Source organism: Scophthalmus maximus, chromosome 11 (genome assembly GCF_022379125.1).
Source record: "Scophthalmus maximus strain ysfricsl-2021 chromosome 11, ASM2237912v1, whole genome shotgun sequence".
Lineage (NCBI taxonomy): Eukaryota > Metazoa > Chordata > Actinopteri > Pleuronectiformes > Scophthalmidae > Scophthalmus > Scophthalmus maximus.
The window spans coordinates 22567848-22585816 of NC_061525.1; the positions used below are offsets into that span (position 1 = coordinate 22567848).

The 17969-nt window shown below is 46.4% G+C and overlaps 1 protein-coding gene across 1 annotated transcript in view; it reads left to right on the plus strand.

Annotated features, from left to right (window-relative positions):
- Positions 1–17969, plus strand: part of LOC118299765 (kin of IRRE-like protein 3) — a 145429-nt gene that overhangs the window by 75613 nt on the left and 51847 nt on the right. Inside the window, exons 2-3 of the mRNA XM_047335773.1 lie at positions 2857–3006; positions 8511–8660. Coding sequence (XP_047191729.1) covers positions 2857–3006; positions 8511–8660 — 300 coding nt within the window. The remainder of the gene's footprint in view (positions 1–2856; positions 3007–8510; positions 8661–17969) is intronic.

The window sequence follows — 17969 nt, forward strand, 5'->3', positions numbered from 1 at the left end:
GAGAGTTTTTCAAAACTTTATTTCAGATCAACGCTACACTCACTCCAGATGGCTGCAGCAGCCAGTTAAGCACGTCCAGCTGTTGCTGCAGGTAGCCCCCGAGCATTTGAGGATAAAAGTGTAGCCACTGCGTTGCTGTTTTTATAAACGCACCGCGGCGACAGGTGTTTTTTTTAAAATGGACTGTATTCGCCGCTTATGGTCTAATCGACCACCCGAAGCACTTTACATCACTAGTCGCAATCGCACGTAAAGCGCTTCCATATACATCCATCGTTCATACACAGCCAGCGCTGCCATTGGGTGCAATTTAGGCGTTAACCGTTTTGCCCAAGAACCTGCCTGTATGGGGCCCTAAGCAGAATTAGATTTTCCCCCCTGGTGTAGTACTGTGTGGAATCTAGCTGTCCTTATATATTTTCTTAGCCAACGGTTAGTTTGCCAATGTTAGCTGAGGATGCCTTGACTGACACTGAGCGGAATCTAGCTGTGGACATGAACTAAGCTAGCAAACGTTAGCTGACTAAACCGTAGGCTTGTCCGACGGCTAGCTAGCTAGTCAATGTTCATGGCAAAATGTTGAAATGAGCCATGCGTGTCCTTTTTTCGTGACATCGTCTTTGTCTTTTTACCTTTACACGCTACTGCCTTTTCCATCAACCGTCTGACCCGCTGTGGTTACATTGGTCACTCTCAACCCCCTGGTCAGTGGACGACCCTCTCCATATCCCCCGGGCCACAGGCCGCCGGGCACGTGAAATCCTTCCAATTTAAAAAAAAAAAATCCAATTGCAACCACAACCGTTCGATGAATATACGTCGTGATACAAAATTCCTCCGTCGTTTTGCAGTGGTGTCCCCCCCACCCCCCAGAAACAAGCCAGGAGATCCCGCCTTGGCGTGCTTCATCTTGTTTGTGCCGACTGTGGGTAGCAGAGAGTACACGGCTGTGATAAGCTCCTCGCGTGGGGGAGGAAAAAAATAAAACGCAGGCAGGGCTGCAACAAAGCTGTCTGGCGTTTGAAGGGCAACACATATACGGGGGAAGATGAAATCTCTCACCTCATCCAGCATCCGCCGCAACATACATGCACCTTTTACAAAAGAAGCCGTTTTACGGTACACGCTTTGAAGTTGCCCCCGGTGTTGCTGTAGTAGATGTATATTCAAATGAGGCAGTGCACGTATACAGGATTGTGTACCTCTGTGTGCGTACGCGTCACAGTGCGGGGATATGAATCAATATGAAAACGTATTGTTTTTCCACTTTAACCGGCGATCCATCACATGGAATTTAAGTTTTAGGCCTGAAAAACTGATAAGATGATATTTTTTTAACAAAATCAAATTCAGTGTCCTCCCGTCTTTCTTCTGATGCAGTTTGAAATCGTTCAACAGAGCTAATCAACTTCCTCGTCTGCAATAAGGTATAAGTGATTTCCTTTACGGATATGAAACCATAGGCGTATACAGGGAACCGCAATTTGATGCAAAGATGCGAAATAAAAATGCGCTCTCATTGTCTCGCCGCTGTTGTTTTGCTCTGCTTATGGTGATTTCGCTGCATGTTATTATTCTTATTAGTTTATACGATTAGCCTGGAAAATGATCGCTTGAGGCAGATTCGGCATTATGAGATATATAATACTGCACCTGTTTTTTTTTGTATTGTGTGTGTTTTTGCCCGTAATAAGGATGTTACTGTTTAAGATGGTGATAGACGTGAACGTAGAAATTTGGATTGAAAAAGAACTGCCCGCGAACAAAACTAGACTTAAAGCTTAATTTTTTTACTTTATGACGGCGCACCGCTGATTACATTTCAACGCGAACGCGACTAATTCCGGACCGTTTAGTTCAACAACAGTATTCAACACGACATGGCGAACATGGAGACTCACGCGAGAGGTCGGGTCCACCTCATGGAACTACATTTAACTCATTCAGAGTTGACGAAAAAACATCGGTTCTTTGTTGCAGGTGATTATACATACGTGAACACGTAGTCATGGACAACATATACAATTTCTGTGAATAAGTTCTAAGTTCCTAAATATTACATACTGTAGCTTTAAAAAAACCTTTGCTGGAATTTGTGTATGAATGCATGCAAGTGTGTTTGTGCGCGCATAGGCCTTAGTTGACAGGCAGCCTGCCAGTGTTTCTAACCACACACATCAGAACCACTCTGTGCCCCTCCACTCTGATCCACAAAACTGACCCCCACCCCGCCCACCCACCCTCCCCCATTAACACACCCTCCGCCTCTAATGGAGTTCACTGCAACGCCACTTTCTCCCTGAGCACACGGGGTGGGGGGGGTGGGAGGGAGAGAGGGGAGCGCGGCTAATAGCGGCCGCTCGGTCGGAATACACGGGTGTGAACTGGAGTTAATGTATGCCACTCGAGCGGTGTTGGCAGACAAGCTGGTGTTATCTGCCGCGGTGTGTGTGTGTGTGTGTTCGTGTGTGTGTGTGTGTGTGTGTGTGTGTGTGTGTGCCCCCATCTGTACCGTGACATCCGCCATTAAATGAACCAAAAGCTGAGTCGTGGCGGCTGTCTCCCCCCCCGGTCCCTGTGCCGCTGCACCCGGCACCTCTCTGATGCGCGTACAGTATCTCGCTCCTGTATCGTGAACACAGTCTAAGAATATCCCACACATTTGCTATCACCCGTTAGGATTTCTCTTTCAGCGCGACGTTGACAAGACGCCTGAGTGAAATTGGTGGAAATGGGGCAGTTTGTGTATTCGTAGAACCTCACTTATTCTCAACTTTGACCCTGTTCTCCCGATTATAACAATTATTGGAATAAGTTGGACCTAACCCTTCCCTCTTCTCGATTTGTTTCCCAAAGGGGCGGAGGCCGTGTTTTCCCAGCAGCCACAGGACCTGGTGGTGGTGGCGGGCCAGCCGGTGACGTTGCCGTGCACCATCCCCGGTTACCACGGCGTCGTCCTGTGGATCAAAGACGGCCTAGCGCTGGGAGTTGGCAGGGACCTCGCCGGTAAGAGAAGCGTCGCCCTGCATTCCTCTTGTCATCCTCACTTTCCCCCCATCAATTACACCACGGCAATGCACATTAGCTGTCGCATTGAAAACGGCTGCCTTTTTCCGCCGTCGAAAGCCTGCTCGCGTCACCATCTGCCACTTTGCCAAATATACATCAGTCCACAGACAGATGGATGAAAGGGGCCTCGCAATGGTACTGTATGCAATAAAAGTATTACATTACAAGTGTCTTGTCCTTGTGTCTGTTGCACACCAAGTCCCTTATACTGGCTTCTGGCGGAGTGCGATGTTGAGCCAGTAGTGGCAGTGGCCTTTCTCCGGCGCTCCAGGCTGCTGAATGGCTGTTTGAAGAGTACAGCCGGCTCTCCCTCTAATTACGACGCACCTCGTGTGTGATTGCTTTAGTTGTTTAATCTGGAGTAAAAAGTGACCACTGCCACTGCCGTTCAGCAGCCCCGCCCGCTCCACCGATCGAGGCCTTACGTATATTCATGACCTTGAGGAAACACGTCGCTCCGCCCTGCATTAACATTTACAACCTTTTTTTTTAAAAAAATTTTGAAGCCCTGAGCTCAACGAGAAAATCCATAAAAAAGGCAACAGATGCCCACATCACTTATTGAAATGACCGTTAAAATGCGTCCAAAGACAGAGGTCTATTTGAATCTGCACAACGGGGACGCACCACTACGTTTATTTTCGAGGCTGTTGTGTGATTGCAAGACACAACGCCCCGAGATCCAACCGCAGCCATTTCATCTTTCTTTTAAACACACAATTCTCTGATGATCAGGGAGTGATTAAATATGTATTCCACAAGAGATTGAGGATCTTCTGCACTCCTCTGACCTTTACCAAACTCTCGCCTGTCACTGATGTGGGTCCGTAATTAAACCTCGGCGGCTGACGGAGCCCCAGCGAAGCATCCCCCCCCCCCCTTTCAAGTCCTTATCTGGCCCAGGGGAGGCTGAGGGGGCTGCAGTAAACAATGGTCCCGCCGTCTCCGAGGCTCCTTCGGAAGGGAAGAGGAGGCAGACTGGGAGGGGAGACAGAGAGACAGAGAATGGAGGCGAGAGGGCACAATTTTTATTTGGGGTCAGAGTGAAGCTGCAGATGTAGAGTTTATTTTATTAACTTACGGAGACAAGACGATGAAGATGAAATCTCACCTCGACGATGGGCCGAGTCGGAGAAAAGGATCCAGAGAGAAAAATGAGAGGGGGGGGGGCTTACGGAAACTCTAGTAGATCAACCTTTAATAACACATGTGTGATTCATTTAATAGCGATAAAAAAGAAGGCTGTGTAGGCCTGACGGTGCACTTCTCCACAACCAGGCCCAAGATATATTATAGCCATGTGATCTTTCTCTCCTAAAAATGTTTATAAAACCCACAAGGAGACGGGTCTCGAACATCGACAGCATAATACGGACAGAAGCTTGCGAGTGCCTCCTTTTTGAGGCGGGATGACACTTTTGTCAAAAATAAAGTGCTCCACAGCTGGTATCCTTTTTTTTTTTTTATCACTCCTCCCTGTGCATAAAGAGAGCGACGCACGCGGTAGTAAAAAGAAAAAGAAGAGTGACGATACTACATCTGATGTACACAATGAGAGCGGGGGAAAAAAGTAGAGCAGCTGTAGACATAAAAAGTGCAACGAATCAAATTGTCGCAGGCGCCGAGCGTTTTCAATAATATAGGTTCTGCTCGGCTATTCATAGACAGATTCGTAGGGAAAGCTGCCGACGCAAAGCTCCGCCGGGACCCCTGGTTTCCATTCACGGGGAGCGGTGATTAAAAACCCAGAGGGAACACTTGTCGCCATTCGGCGCGAGGAATGGCGACACAAAAGCCATATGATTCCTATCTGTCCCTGGGATTTTTTTTCCCCCCCTATTCGTGCCCTTTTTGTGCGTCGTGGGCGTTTGCCACACTCCAATTAGAGAAAAGGCAGAGTCGCCACCGCCACCACAGAGGCTCGGGAAACATGCCCAATCAGTGTCCTGAATATGCATGGCGGTGACGGTGACAATAGACCTAAGTGAATTATCCCGGACTTAACTGGAGGGGGGGGGAGTGTTTTGTATACGCATTACGCCATGGGCCGCAGGTTAACGAGCTCTCGAAGGAGAGAATGTGACAACCGTGCGTGTCAGTCTTTCCTCTCATGGGAGCAGATCTGAGCGGCGCTCACCTGTTCACGGCTGCGGCTAACCTGTTCCCATCCCCTGGTGGTTGCACTGTGCGTGAAGCGCGTTGGAGGTGAATCCCATAAATCACTACAGGCCACGCCGCAAGTGTCGGCACGCACGCGCACACACGCCATTGATCCAGCCTCAAGACAAATCCATTCCCCCGCTGTGATGGATTCATTAAACCTTAATGGGCCTATTTTACATTGTTTGCTTTGGCTAACACATTGTGGCTTTCTTTTGGATTTGCTGAGGGTTTTGATCAATGGCCCCTTTATGTGTAAACATGTTGAAGAAGTGATCAGTCTTCACGTGTTTTGCCGGCGTACCATTTCAATCACATTGACAAAGTGCATGATGAAGGTGGCACAAAAAAAAACAACCCCCACCTAAACACATTACGGTGTGTTTACGTCGCTTGGAAATGAGATTATAACATTCTCATCATTTACCGTCAGACGACTTCCTTTCTTTGGAATCCGGCGAATAACAACACGGAGAGTGAAACTGGAACGGAGCCACGTCCTCCTACAGCAAAAATTATTCTCAGATCTGCCGCAGGCAGCAGATGAGGTAATTGACCACATCATCTGTTTGTGTAACGGGAAATCTGCATGGTTTCTCCTTTGCTACAATTAAGAGGAGTGAAAAAATTAAAACTGCATGTGAATTAAATTCTGGTTCTTTTGGGGAACGGGGGGGGGGTAAGACTCACTAGGAGGAGTCAAATCAAGGTCACATCACTCAGAATGTGCAATGATCATTACCCCTTGTGATCCGCGGTGGCATTATTGCTTTGAATCTCATCAATGAACATAAAATTGAAGCGGAATGGTTCTCCGGGTGACCTTGTGCGCATAATGGCGCTTTCTCTCTTTTTTTTAAAGGCACTATATTCTGGACATAAAAACACAGAAAGCTCTTTTTTTTGGGAGTCAGTGGTTATTAATATTAATAATGGAGGGCTTTTAGTTGCGACCGGCTCGCTATTAACCCCCGTTATACGTTTACAACCTGCTCTACTGAAGCCTTTGCTTTTACTGTAGCTTAAGTGTGCAATTCATAGTATTGAGGATACATCCAAAGAAAGGAGGCGGTCGTTTTGTAACCCCCCCCCCCCCCCCGTGGGTGCCTGCTAGTTAGCGTACCACTTATTAAGCCTTCCTCAATTTGTCTCCTCCTCAGTCGCAATAATTACGTTCAGTTGTTCGTCTGTCCTCTGTCCTCCCGCCGCGTGGACCCACACGTAGGTGGATGAAAAGCAGAGAGTGCCTTAATCGGCTGTAACTCACCCCACCAGCGTAAAATGAGCCCACTTCACGCTCAGTTAAAGGTGACTGGATTCAATGAAGCAACAGTGTGTAATTGGACTTTCTTTGAGCATACAATGTATTTTCTTCTTTTTATCATTTTTGCGGTAGACATATTCAAGGACTTTGAAAGGCGCTTTAAGGCTGCCCAGTTTGTTATGTTCCCCTTTTTAGCACTTAAACATCTAACCGGCCTGTAAAACCTTTCCAGTGGAAGACTGGAGTGTTTTGGGGGGGGGATCTCTGAAGCGAACATGAGTCATTGGCTAGCTGTTACTGAGAAATCAATATTTTACACTCCAACGTTTGTTGGCATCGTCGCGGTGGCCGGATGGGTACCTTGGAATGGAAATGACAAGTGTAAAGTGAGTCTAAAGTCCAAGTTTTATTTTCTACAAAGCAAAAAAAAGTTAGAGAGAGTCTGGCCTTGTTAAATTCTCCAATCCTATCAACTGGTTTCATCATTGATCCATTACTTAAAGACCACTGGGGAGGGGGAAGAAGCAATTATTGTCGGGGAAATTCGTACCGTATTTTGGAGAGCAATTCTTTTCCACTCCCCCCGACACATTCTCATTTCATTCCACTCACTGTATGCCCAATAATTACAAAGACGGAGTGAGAGAAACATATAAAAAGGGATCATCTGAGACGAGCAATTCAGAAAGCACGAGAAATACCTCATAAAGCGTTCCAGTCAAGCACCATTCTCCTTCCTGCTTATTCGCCCCGGTGGAGAGATGCACTCCACAGCACACTCGCAATGCATATTTTGATGATAGTTAAGGGGGGTCTTTTTTTAAAAAACATCTCGCTTGACTTGTGTAAAATGCCCAGGTCTCTTGGATACCGCAATGCTTTCTTGCATTATTAAACTGTAAATCATTTCACGGAGCGATTGCTGAAACGACTCGAACCCGAGCTGTTCCCGTTTTACAGTTGCAGTAAAACATCATTCTCCCCGAATGCAGCAAACCTCCACAGCAGCTCATTATCATTGGCCGGAGTCCTATAAAAAAAACCAAAACAACAACAAACATGTATGAAAATACATTGTGAGCGAATGAACAAATGAACAATCAAAAGTTACATTCAGCCATAAAGAAATCTATTGCTCACCGACCAGCTATGTGGAGTATAGGATTATGTGGCGTTAGTAAACTCAATACGCTTGTGCCAATATTCTACACTGTAAATATGGAGACATTTTTTTTCAATCCATCCATCTTCTTTCGCTTATCCGGGGATTGGGGTCGCGGAGGCAGGGTGTTCCGGACATCCCTTGCCCTGACCACGCTTCCCAGCTCAGCTATGGGGATCCCGAGGCGTTCCCAGGCCAGATGGGATATGTAGTCCCTCCAGCAAGTTCTGGGTCTACCTTTAGGTCTCCTCCCAGTTGGACGTGCCCGATAAAGCTCCAAAGGAAGGCGCCCAGGAGGCGTCCTGACAAGATGGGATATGCAGTCCCTCCAGCAAGTTCTGGGTCTACCTTTAGGTCTCCTCCCAGTTGGACGTGCCCGGTAAACCTCCAAAGGAAGCGCCCAGGTGGCGTCCTGACAAGATGCCCGAACCACCTCAACTGCCCCCTTTTCCAGGCAAAGGAGCAGCAGCTCTACTCCAAGCTCCCTCCGAATGTCCCGACTCCCAGCCACCCTACGGAAGAAGCTAATTTTCAGCTGCTTGTATTCGCGATCTTGTTCTTTCGGGTCGCTACCCAGAGCTCATGACCAAAGGTGAGGGTCGGAACGTAGATTGAACGGTGAACCGAAAGCTTTGCCTTACGGCTCAGCTCCTTCTTAACCACAACGGTGTGGGACAATTCCCGCAATACTGCTGACACCGTCCCAATCCGCCTGGCGAATCAATCAAAACATGTTTGGATGAAAAATATGCTTGTGTCTTTTTGTTTGGTGTCGTTGTTGTATGCTTTTTGCCTTTTTTGATTTTGCTTTGATGAGGGGGATTGAAAATTAGCAAATATGTTTTTGCCCTGCAGGCTACCCTCGCTACACAGTGATTGGCGACCACGGTTCAGGAGAGCATCACCTGCGAATCCAGCGCGTCGAGCTGATGGACGACGCTGTGTTTGAGTGCCAGGCCGTCCAGGCTGCCATGAGGTCCCGTCCTGCCCGCCTCACCGTGCTGGGTGAGTCCAAAATAAACACACACACACACACACACACACACACACACACACACACTCTCACTGAACAACACCTGGAAAAGGCTTGAGTGGCGCCACCGGCTTCTCATCCATCCTTTAGTTTTTTAGATCTTTCATTTTACGTTTGAAGCTCTTCAGAGGGTTTAAGGTGCACAACAACAAAATCACATCAACATCACAGAACCTGTCTCATTGGTCTCATATCTGTGTCATATCTGATCTATCATTGGAACAAACTGAGCACATGTGGCACCAGGTGTTCCAAGGGAGAACATGACAACGAGGCACTTGACAGAAGACGTTCGAGGGGCTCGAGGAAAAAAGTGGTGCAACAATTGGCGCTTTCACAAATGTGCAGTTTGCGTCCTTGTACACTATATTTTTTTCTTGTTGTAGGTTCAGACCCAATGAAATTACACACAAAGTCAATTTGGCCAATGCCAGGCGACATTCGCTTCACCCGCTTGAGTTGAAATACTTGAACTCAAGTGTGACGCGATGTCACGAAAGCCAATCCGCGCTGAGATTTTCCAACGTCATTGATATCTGCATCCATATATCCATAGCGAATCACCACATATCGGAAGAGGTATTTTGTATTCAAATGTTTTCCATTTGGCCGCCAGTGTCAATATGTATTTTTTTATTCTACACACCCTAACATTTGCAGCCTCCATTTCCATTATAACACTGAGCTTGGGAGGTTACAGACTCTTAATTAAACTTTATTGGTTTCATCATTCAGAGATGCCATTTCTGCCCTATTGGCTAACAAGAGTGCAAAAGGCATCCCGTTCCCAGGGCCCATCAAGTTTCCTGCCGCTTCCCGTCTCCTGCTGCCTGACGCAGACCTTCCTCACCAGCAGATTCGGTGGAGTCAATGACAAAGTAAAAGTAGAATAAGGGAGAAGGAATGAGGCGGGGGGGGGGGGGGGGGGGGGGGGGGGGATTGTGAGAGGGAGAAAGAGGGGTGTCTGCCACGCAGTATCCTCGCCACGAGCGACTGATCCGCCGTATTGATTCGGCCTAATGAAAAGTGAAAGTAACGATTTGTAGGGGGAGAAGGCGGCAGGAGAAAAAAGAGAGAGAGAGGGTGAGAGGGAGGGGGGAAAGGCAAATTGCGGCATTACTTTTCTCTGGCTCCCAAGCCCTCTCCTGCAAATGGATAGGATTGAATAATTAGGTACACTTCAACAGAGGGCTAAAAAAAGCAAAGGAAAACAATTTGCCGATGCTTGACTTAGGACTGCAAGCGACACACTGTACAGCGGGTTATTCAGTATAGTCGGCCCCGCTGTATTAAAACAAGTAATCAGAGATGAGGAAGCCTTTATTACCTTTTTGGCAGCAGTGTGAGAGACTTTATCATTCCGCACCAATAAAGCCTGAGTGAGCCGACTTCCAGAACGCACACTTCCAGGTGGAAATCCAGGCCTGACGCACGCACACACGTGAGGTAACGGAAGGAAATATATGCAAGGCCCGTGTCACGGCAAACTCCGAGGCTGTCAGTTACTTGCCAGCGGTGACAGAGTGTCTATCGACTCGGAACACAGCTACGGCCCCACACACACACACTCACACACACTCACACATACACACATACACACACACACACACACACACACACACACACCCCCTCCCTCCTCCGAGCTGACAGCAGAATAAATCTAAAACTCTCCCCTCCATCTTCAATATCGGCCCCAAACTCCTCCATGTGCCATATCAGAGGGACTTGACTCAGATGGGCTCGGGAATCACATAACACACCTTCTTTTTTTCTCTTTCTTCCCCATAACACTGAGACAAAACCTTTTTTTCACTGCCGGAGAATGAAAAAAGAACAAAACTGCATGTGATTCCATTTTCTCGCTTTTCACTCTCCGAAGGACTTCGCTGAGTTTGTCCTTGGAAGGTCACGCGATCCGAAGATTCAGCGGCGGTGACCCGGACTGAACCGCCAGTTTAGAAAAAAACAAAAACATTTCATAAGCAAGCCAGGAAAAAGTAGAGCAAAAGTTGCGGTGCGATGACGAGGGGGCGAAGCAACGGCGGCGTCAACATGTAGTGAGGATAATGGGATTCCTTCATTAACAAGCTCCGACAACAAAACTGACAGTGGACCTCATCGGTCGGAGCGTTTACACGGCTCGCGGGCTCACCCCCAGATGCCAAAGGAGAATCAAGGTCTCGTGAATTAGTCATGAAGAGGAGAAAATGCAGGGTTTCAGGTCCAAAAGAGGAGAGAGAAAAAATACCCCTGAGGCTAATTATATCCCCTTTGCAGCGAGTTGGCGCTGCTCCAGACCTTTGCTCCAATCTTTCTACCTTAGGTGTGGGACCACGAGAACAAAGGGAGAGGAAGGTCGCTGTTGGTCCATAAAGGTCTTTGGGAAGAAGAAGAAGAAAAAGAAACATGTCAAAGTCCACCAGGATGGCGTTAAATTTTTCCTTCTTCCACTGAACAACATGTGTGACAATATTATAAATAAATGTGGGTCCTTTTTTTTGGGAATCATCGCTGTGACTTCGACAGATCCGTTACTGTCTCTGATGTTTTTTTTCTTTCATTATCTCTAGCTAAGGCACGGATTTCTTTGACGGCTACATTTTCTTAGTTTACTGCGTTGACAGGATATACACTTAATTGAATTCTTTTTTTTTGTATTTGCCGATGAGTTATTTACCAAAGATGAAATGCCAAAGATAGCAAAGTGTTCGACATGATTTCTCGCAGTTGCGCTCATTCTCATTTTTTATGAATCGCAGCTGAACTGCTGCTCCCCCTCAGGTAATGTACGCAGCTTTTTTCCTCACACTAACTGACCTTTGTCGGTTTAATTTGAGGCCCAAAGGATTTGGGTATTATAGTTTTTTTTTTTTACATTGTTTCTTAACTTCAAGACTGCAAAGGAGGGGACGGAACTACAAGAGCATGCACGGGCATTTAGCTGGGTTTACTTTATGATTTTTTTTTTTTTTTTTTTACATATGTTTACCTGTTCACTCCTCTGCTCGGGGTCGTGAGGGTCAAACTGCTCCGGCAGAAGTTGGGAAATGCTAAAGCTAATCTTATTTTAAGGCAAATAAATGGAGCTTGCAAAGTTTGACACTATTTCCCTTTACTGAAACGTGTTTTCTGTGAGCTCGTAACAGTAGTTTCCGGGCTTTCCCGGGTATTTTCTTTGCTACTATTTTACCCCATCATAGTTGAACAAATATCCCGTTGCGTCCATTATTAAAATAAGTTGTACGTACAGTTGTTGCAGGCGGACGAAAACTTCCCAAAAAACCCTCAGCGAGATCTTTCAAAAATGCCAGCCACTCATAAATAGCGTATGATGCTGGTCCTCTGACAAACATTTTTGGAACGGTGTGCCATTCGAATGAATCATCGTTGTGTGCAAGATATTTGTTTTTTTTCTCCCTCTCCTGCATTGTTAATGTTTTGGACCCGCGTGCTCCAGCAACAATATTCATGTACACAAAAGCCCCAAGGGTATCTTTTGTTAATGTCGCCTCCAATTGCCAAAGCTGAATCAGCCATTTCTGTGGCTAAATCTGAATTCATTATTTCTCAAGGATCGTACTGCAAATCTTTTTTTTTCTTTCTCAGTAATGGGATTGAACTTTGAGAGCAGGGTAAAAGAGAAAAGGAAAGAATCTCGTGAGGAATTAGAGGTTTTCATGTGGATATAGTGAAGAAACGGCGCCGCGCAGTCGGTGGATGTGTATTTTCGTCAAAACCCACCGTCCGTGGCGTTGGTGCGTGAGCTGTTTTTACTGCTAATTTCGCCAGTGATAGTGTTCACAGCGAGTGGGAACTGCTGACTAATGACAGCTCTGTAATAAGAGACGCAGTTTGCAACTGTTGCCCTGACTATGAAACAATGAATGCGGTTTGGCTGTTGTTGTTGTTCCTTGGAAAAGAAAGAGGGACAGAAAAACTTAGCAAAGACGAAACTTTTTGTCTGTGTTGTGTTTGTCTGTTTACATGAGCTATTGTTGTTACTGGGGCATGCAGTGTCAGAGGTACAACTTTACTGTACATGTAGTTTGCTGTTGAAGGAGTGGTGTCTGAACTGGAATAATTGACGGAGTGGATGCTGAATCAGGAAGACGGAAACCGTGGATGTATGTAAGTATTTATTATAAGAGCTCAATATTGAGGAGACTTCCGGTTCGCTACACAGATCAACAGGTTCACACTGTTCGCCGTCCCAAGATAGTCTGCCCATCCCCGGTCTCTGTCGCGTATTTAACTTTGAGTAATGTCGTCATCTCGCCGCGACTATGACACCTTGAATGAGACTTCTGCTGCTCAATGATTGTTTAGGCTTGCCATAGATGAGACGACCTTGCCTGGTGCCTGAGAAGACTCATCTTAACAGTTTTTCGGGGAGATAGACGAAAATTCCTCAACAGTGTTGAGTTTCCTTTTGATATAATTTTGACATAATAGAACTTGGGGTCATTGCCTCACTCCTATGTTCCCTCATTTCTATGAAATTTCCCCTGAATCAAAATTAGGCCCTATGTAAGGGTGATGAAACATAGGGCTGAGGGAGCATAGAACTTAGCCATATCCAGCCAGTATCCTTCTTAATAAAATCCGGCCAGTTACGAGTTCAGGAGGCCTCCGGTGTACAGAACATAACCAATTTGTCTCTTACAAAAGTTAATTTCAGTCTGGCCGAGCATCCGAGTCAAAGCGTAGGGAATGGATAATGTGTCCTTAACTGCAGACGTCGGGAAGAAAACTTGACTGTGGCAATTATGTTGCACTCGCCTTTTCTGCCATTTTGACGGAAACATGAGATGGAATGATAACTGCATCAGTGATATCAGAGAAGCTGTGAACAGGTGTGTGATTATGGAAGACAGACTTAATGGAGGATGCTCCCCCCCCCTCCTGTAGCATTCGAACAGAAGGAGGAGAAATAATCCAAATACATCTGTTACCGAGTGTGTGCACAGGTATACCGAGCTGATTTAAAATTCCAACTATACACAGTAGAGGGCTTTTGTCTTCAGCTAACTGCAAATTGCTGCATGAAAAAAATGTTTGACGCCATAAGACAAAGAAAAAAAATCTAAAAACCATTTACATTCACATTCATTCATTGTGCCAGACGCTTTCATCCAAAGTTACTTACAAAAACTGACGAACAAAACTGAATCTTCGGTGCAGTCGGGAGAGATCTTGAAGTGCTAAATTGTTCTCAATAGGACGAAGCGTAGGAGATCAGGTAAAGTGCGTTGAGCATTAAGTGCCAGTTAGGCAATGCGAAGGAAGGTATGAGGAGGCGATAGGAGAGTTAGGTGCTCTCGCAAAGAGCTGCGTCTTCAAGAAGTTCTTGGAAGAACAGCGTATTCGGACATCTTCCACCATGAGGGTCAGGGTTGCCTTGTGTGCGGGGATACAAGACGCCATTCTTTGGAGGAACGCAATGGCCAGGGGAAGACGCAGACCTTGAATTCACACTTGTAGGCATTAGTTACTTGTATTGTCAGGCCATTGGTAGCCGGTGGAGGAAGATGAGCTAGGGGAGGGACATGCGTCCTTTAAGGTCCAGATATCACGTCGCATGGTGGGCTATCGGCAAGGGTTTCACGAAGGGAGGCACGTCAGTAGTCGAGGAAAGAAGAGATAACCGGCCTTTACCAAGAGCTTGTTCTGAGTCAGGTACGGTTTGGGTTTTTTATGTTATGTAGTGCAAAGTGGTACGACTGGAAGACGGACACGGCATGGTCAGAGAAGAATAGCTGGTCATCAAAAAAGGAAAGACCTTGGTTGGCTTGAAAGATGAACAGGAGATTTGATTAGTCTGGAAGGGCTATTAATCGGAAGAACCTTGAATAAGCATTTTATATTTATTTTTAACTGGCTGTAGGAGCCCGAATATCAAATTTCTTTCTTCATACACACACACACACATGTACGCTAGATGCATAGCACAGCTCAGCCCTGGGTGGTGAGCAGCGATGTCAGCACCCTCCCAATCTGCGGAAAGCAGCTTTCTGGGGGCTGCACATGGATGCGCTGTGACGGAGCAGGCGCTGCACATCTCCCCGCTCCTCATCGAATCTTCATCCCTCCTTCCCTTTCAATTTATTTCACGCTGCTCATTTGATAGATCGTTGCGCCAAAGCTACCAAACGAGAGAGAACCGTTTCCGTATACCGCAAAGCCTATCTTAGTCTCTTATTCTATTACTTAACATTCACTTTCTTCCCCTTATCTCCCCCGTTTGTTGCGTCCCATATTTGACACCCACGGTTTATTCTTCACCATGTGGCAGTGCACGCTTAAAAATCCCCTGATGCTATGTTTTTTTAAATCTTTTTTCTTTTGTGTGTATAACTTTTGTACAGTCTGCCATACTATTTGTGAACGCCATCTGCTATCCTGTTTGTGGGAGTCAAACGATTTCTCACTTTTTTTTTTGAACTCCTCCACTTCCTTGTGTCTGTGCATGTGCACACGTGTGCAGCCGTTGCTGAGGATCCTCTGCCTCTTCAAACAGATGTACGGTGACAGCACTTGAAGAGGCCCAGTGATTTTGGGCTAGTGAGCCATGCGTGTCTCTCTCGTACATTCACCTGTGCTGGGTATTCCTCTCCTCTCCCTTTTTTGTATTCCCTCATTTATTTTTTTCTCCCCTGATCCATCTATCGCAAACTCCGCAAGCTGTCGCAGTCGGGGTGACAGGCAGGGCCCGAGCAAGAATTCCCTCTGAAATAGACAGGCGAGTCGGGAAAGCTCATTGTTGTTCGGGACACGTCCACCGGAGCACAGCACTACAGCAGCCGCACATCGCCAGCCTTCCCCTCCGGCATCCTTGTGAGGAGGCCCTCTCTCATTCATTTGCCTCCAAATTGCTTTTTCTCCAGTGCTCATGCTCCTTGGAAAGCTGGGGGGTGGCGGGTGCTCTCAAGATTTCAGTGCCTGCTGCTTTGGAGAGGGTCCCCCCCCTCCTCCCAGCCAAATATTGGTTTGACCTGGAAAACCCAGCAGGATCACCAGCAGCAACACTGGTTGTTGCCAGACGGCAGCGAACATCTCAGCCAATTCCACCGAATGTCATCATCTGCCTCTCGCATTCTGTGAATTTATGTTTTTGGGGGGGAACTTTACGTTTGTAGAATTCTAAAAAGCAAGTTTATGACCCTCTGGGTTTATTCAGGGCTCTCTTAAGGGTGACGGGCTTATTGCCATGCACTGTCGAGTTAATTACACATCAATACGCCTCAGTCTCAGTTATGGATACATTTGATTATGCGGTAAAAAAATAAATAGATGATCTAATTGAAGTCCTGGCTTTCCTGACATCACTGTCTTTTTATGATTGAGGTGTCCAAGATGGGTCTGAGAGAAGAACCCATGTGCCCTCACCCACCAAATCCTGGTACCCAATCACCCCAGTCTGGGGGTCACCAGTGATCCGGTTACGGAAGCCATCCGTCTCCCATTGCACCTAATCACCTTCAAAATCCTGGTCCTCACCTTCAAGGCCCGCCACCATCTTGCTCCTCCATATCTCACTGACTTCCTCTCCCCCCTACCGACCCCCACGGTCCCTCAGGTCCAACCTCTGCCATTTTGGGGACAGAGCCTTCTCCAGGGCAGCTCCCAGGCTGTGGAAGTCCCTCCGCCCCAAGAGATCCGCGACTCCGAGTCCCTCACCTTTCAGTCGCACCTTGTAACCCATCTCTTCTGCTCTGCCTATCCCTAGCCCCCCAAAAATACCAATTATTATTTCTTATTATTACAGTAAGAAAGCCCAGGGTCAAATGAATATCATGCATCTATTTGTAAGATTTCAGGTGAAACCCTATACTATACATGTTTGATTAATACAGACATGCGTTAATACTACTAACTCCTTTGTGAATGATCTGTGACCAGATCCCTTGACTTGCATATTACCTGTAATCAGTATTGGTGTCTGTGCATATGCATGCCAACAGTGTTACGCCCCTGCATGCACAGTAGAATGCAAATTTGGATTGAAAGTGTTGAAAGGGGACTACATTATTATCCGAGAGAAAAAAGAAAAAAAAGCGTAGTGAGCTGAGCAGGGTGTGCTGTGAGTCAGCCCTGTAATTAAAGAGGAGCGATCAATCTGTACCACTGACCGCACTACTTATGCCAAGTTCATCGAATGGCTGCAGTAAAGAGCTAATTTAAAACCATTAGGGACTGCCGAGTTAGCAAACAGCCCAGTAATGATGATGGCTGATTCAAGTTCAAGGCTCGGCCTACTGAGTAACTGTCGGACCTGGCAGTCATAAGGCAGGATCAGAAGAAGATCTTGGATGAAGAGAAAGAACCTATTATCTATTGAAATATATATATATATATATATACTCATTTGTATTCATTCATGTGTTTATCCCTTGCTCCTTTAATGGTGCTTTCTTAACTTCTTTAATTCTCTTCGTCCCTGGTAAGAGATACGACTTGGCGGCGATCAGCCTCAAAGAGGAGATCTGTCCTAATGTGCCTTGCCTCCGTGTTAAAATCCATCTCCTTTAAGTCAGCTGTCACACTTTGCCAGTTGTTTTGGAGTTGACTTTCCTTCCCCTTTCCCCCGATGGAGTCTATTTAAAGCGTAACCTTTGGGACTGGATCTCGGGCCACTGGAATTTGGCAGCATCGTTGCACTTCTTCTCAGGCCAGAAGAAGAAGCGAAGCAAAGTATTCCTGAGGCATCCATTGTGGAAGGCATCCATCTTATTCGTGTCACGTGTTTGTCACTCGCCAGCATTCCAAGCCACACCTCAGCACTGTTTCTACATTGAAGTTCACATTCACATTGGGGTGAGATTTACGTACAAATTGTGATTCGATTCCTGGAGCGCCAATTAGCATTGAGTTTCTCCCGAAGTCACGCATCCAAAAGGGAACAGAATTTTTCCCTTTTTTGCATCGCGCGAATGATGATCGCAGCGTTAAAATACGCTTCACGTTTGGGGTGAATGCAACATAAAGCTGCACTGCTTGGACTTCCTGATTGGCTCCAGTCTAGCAAACACGTCAGATAGCCTTCCCGTGGGTTGCTCTGATGTCATTTTGTGCCGCGTCGTATTTGCTGACAAGTCCTCCAAGTTTAGGAAAACTCTTTGACATAAGAGCGAACCATATTCCTGGTGTTGAGTGGATCTGGAGTTAATACAAAACTTTCATTTGGGTTTTGGAGTCACTGATGTTCAAGTCTGTCTGTTTGGCAAAGTTATGTTCTGAGGGAAATAATTGCAAGGTCATCTGCAAAAGTCAAGATCTTCGAA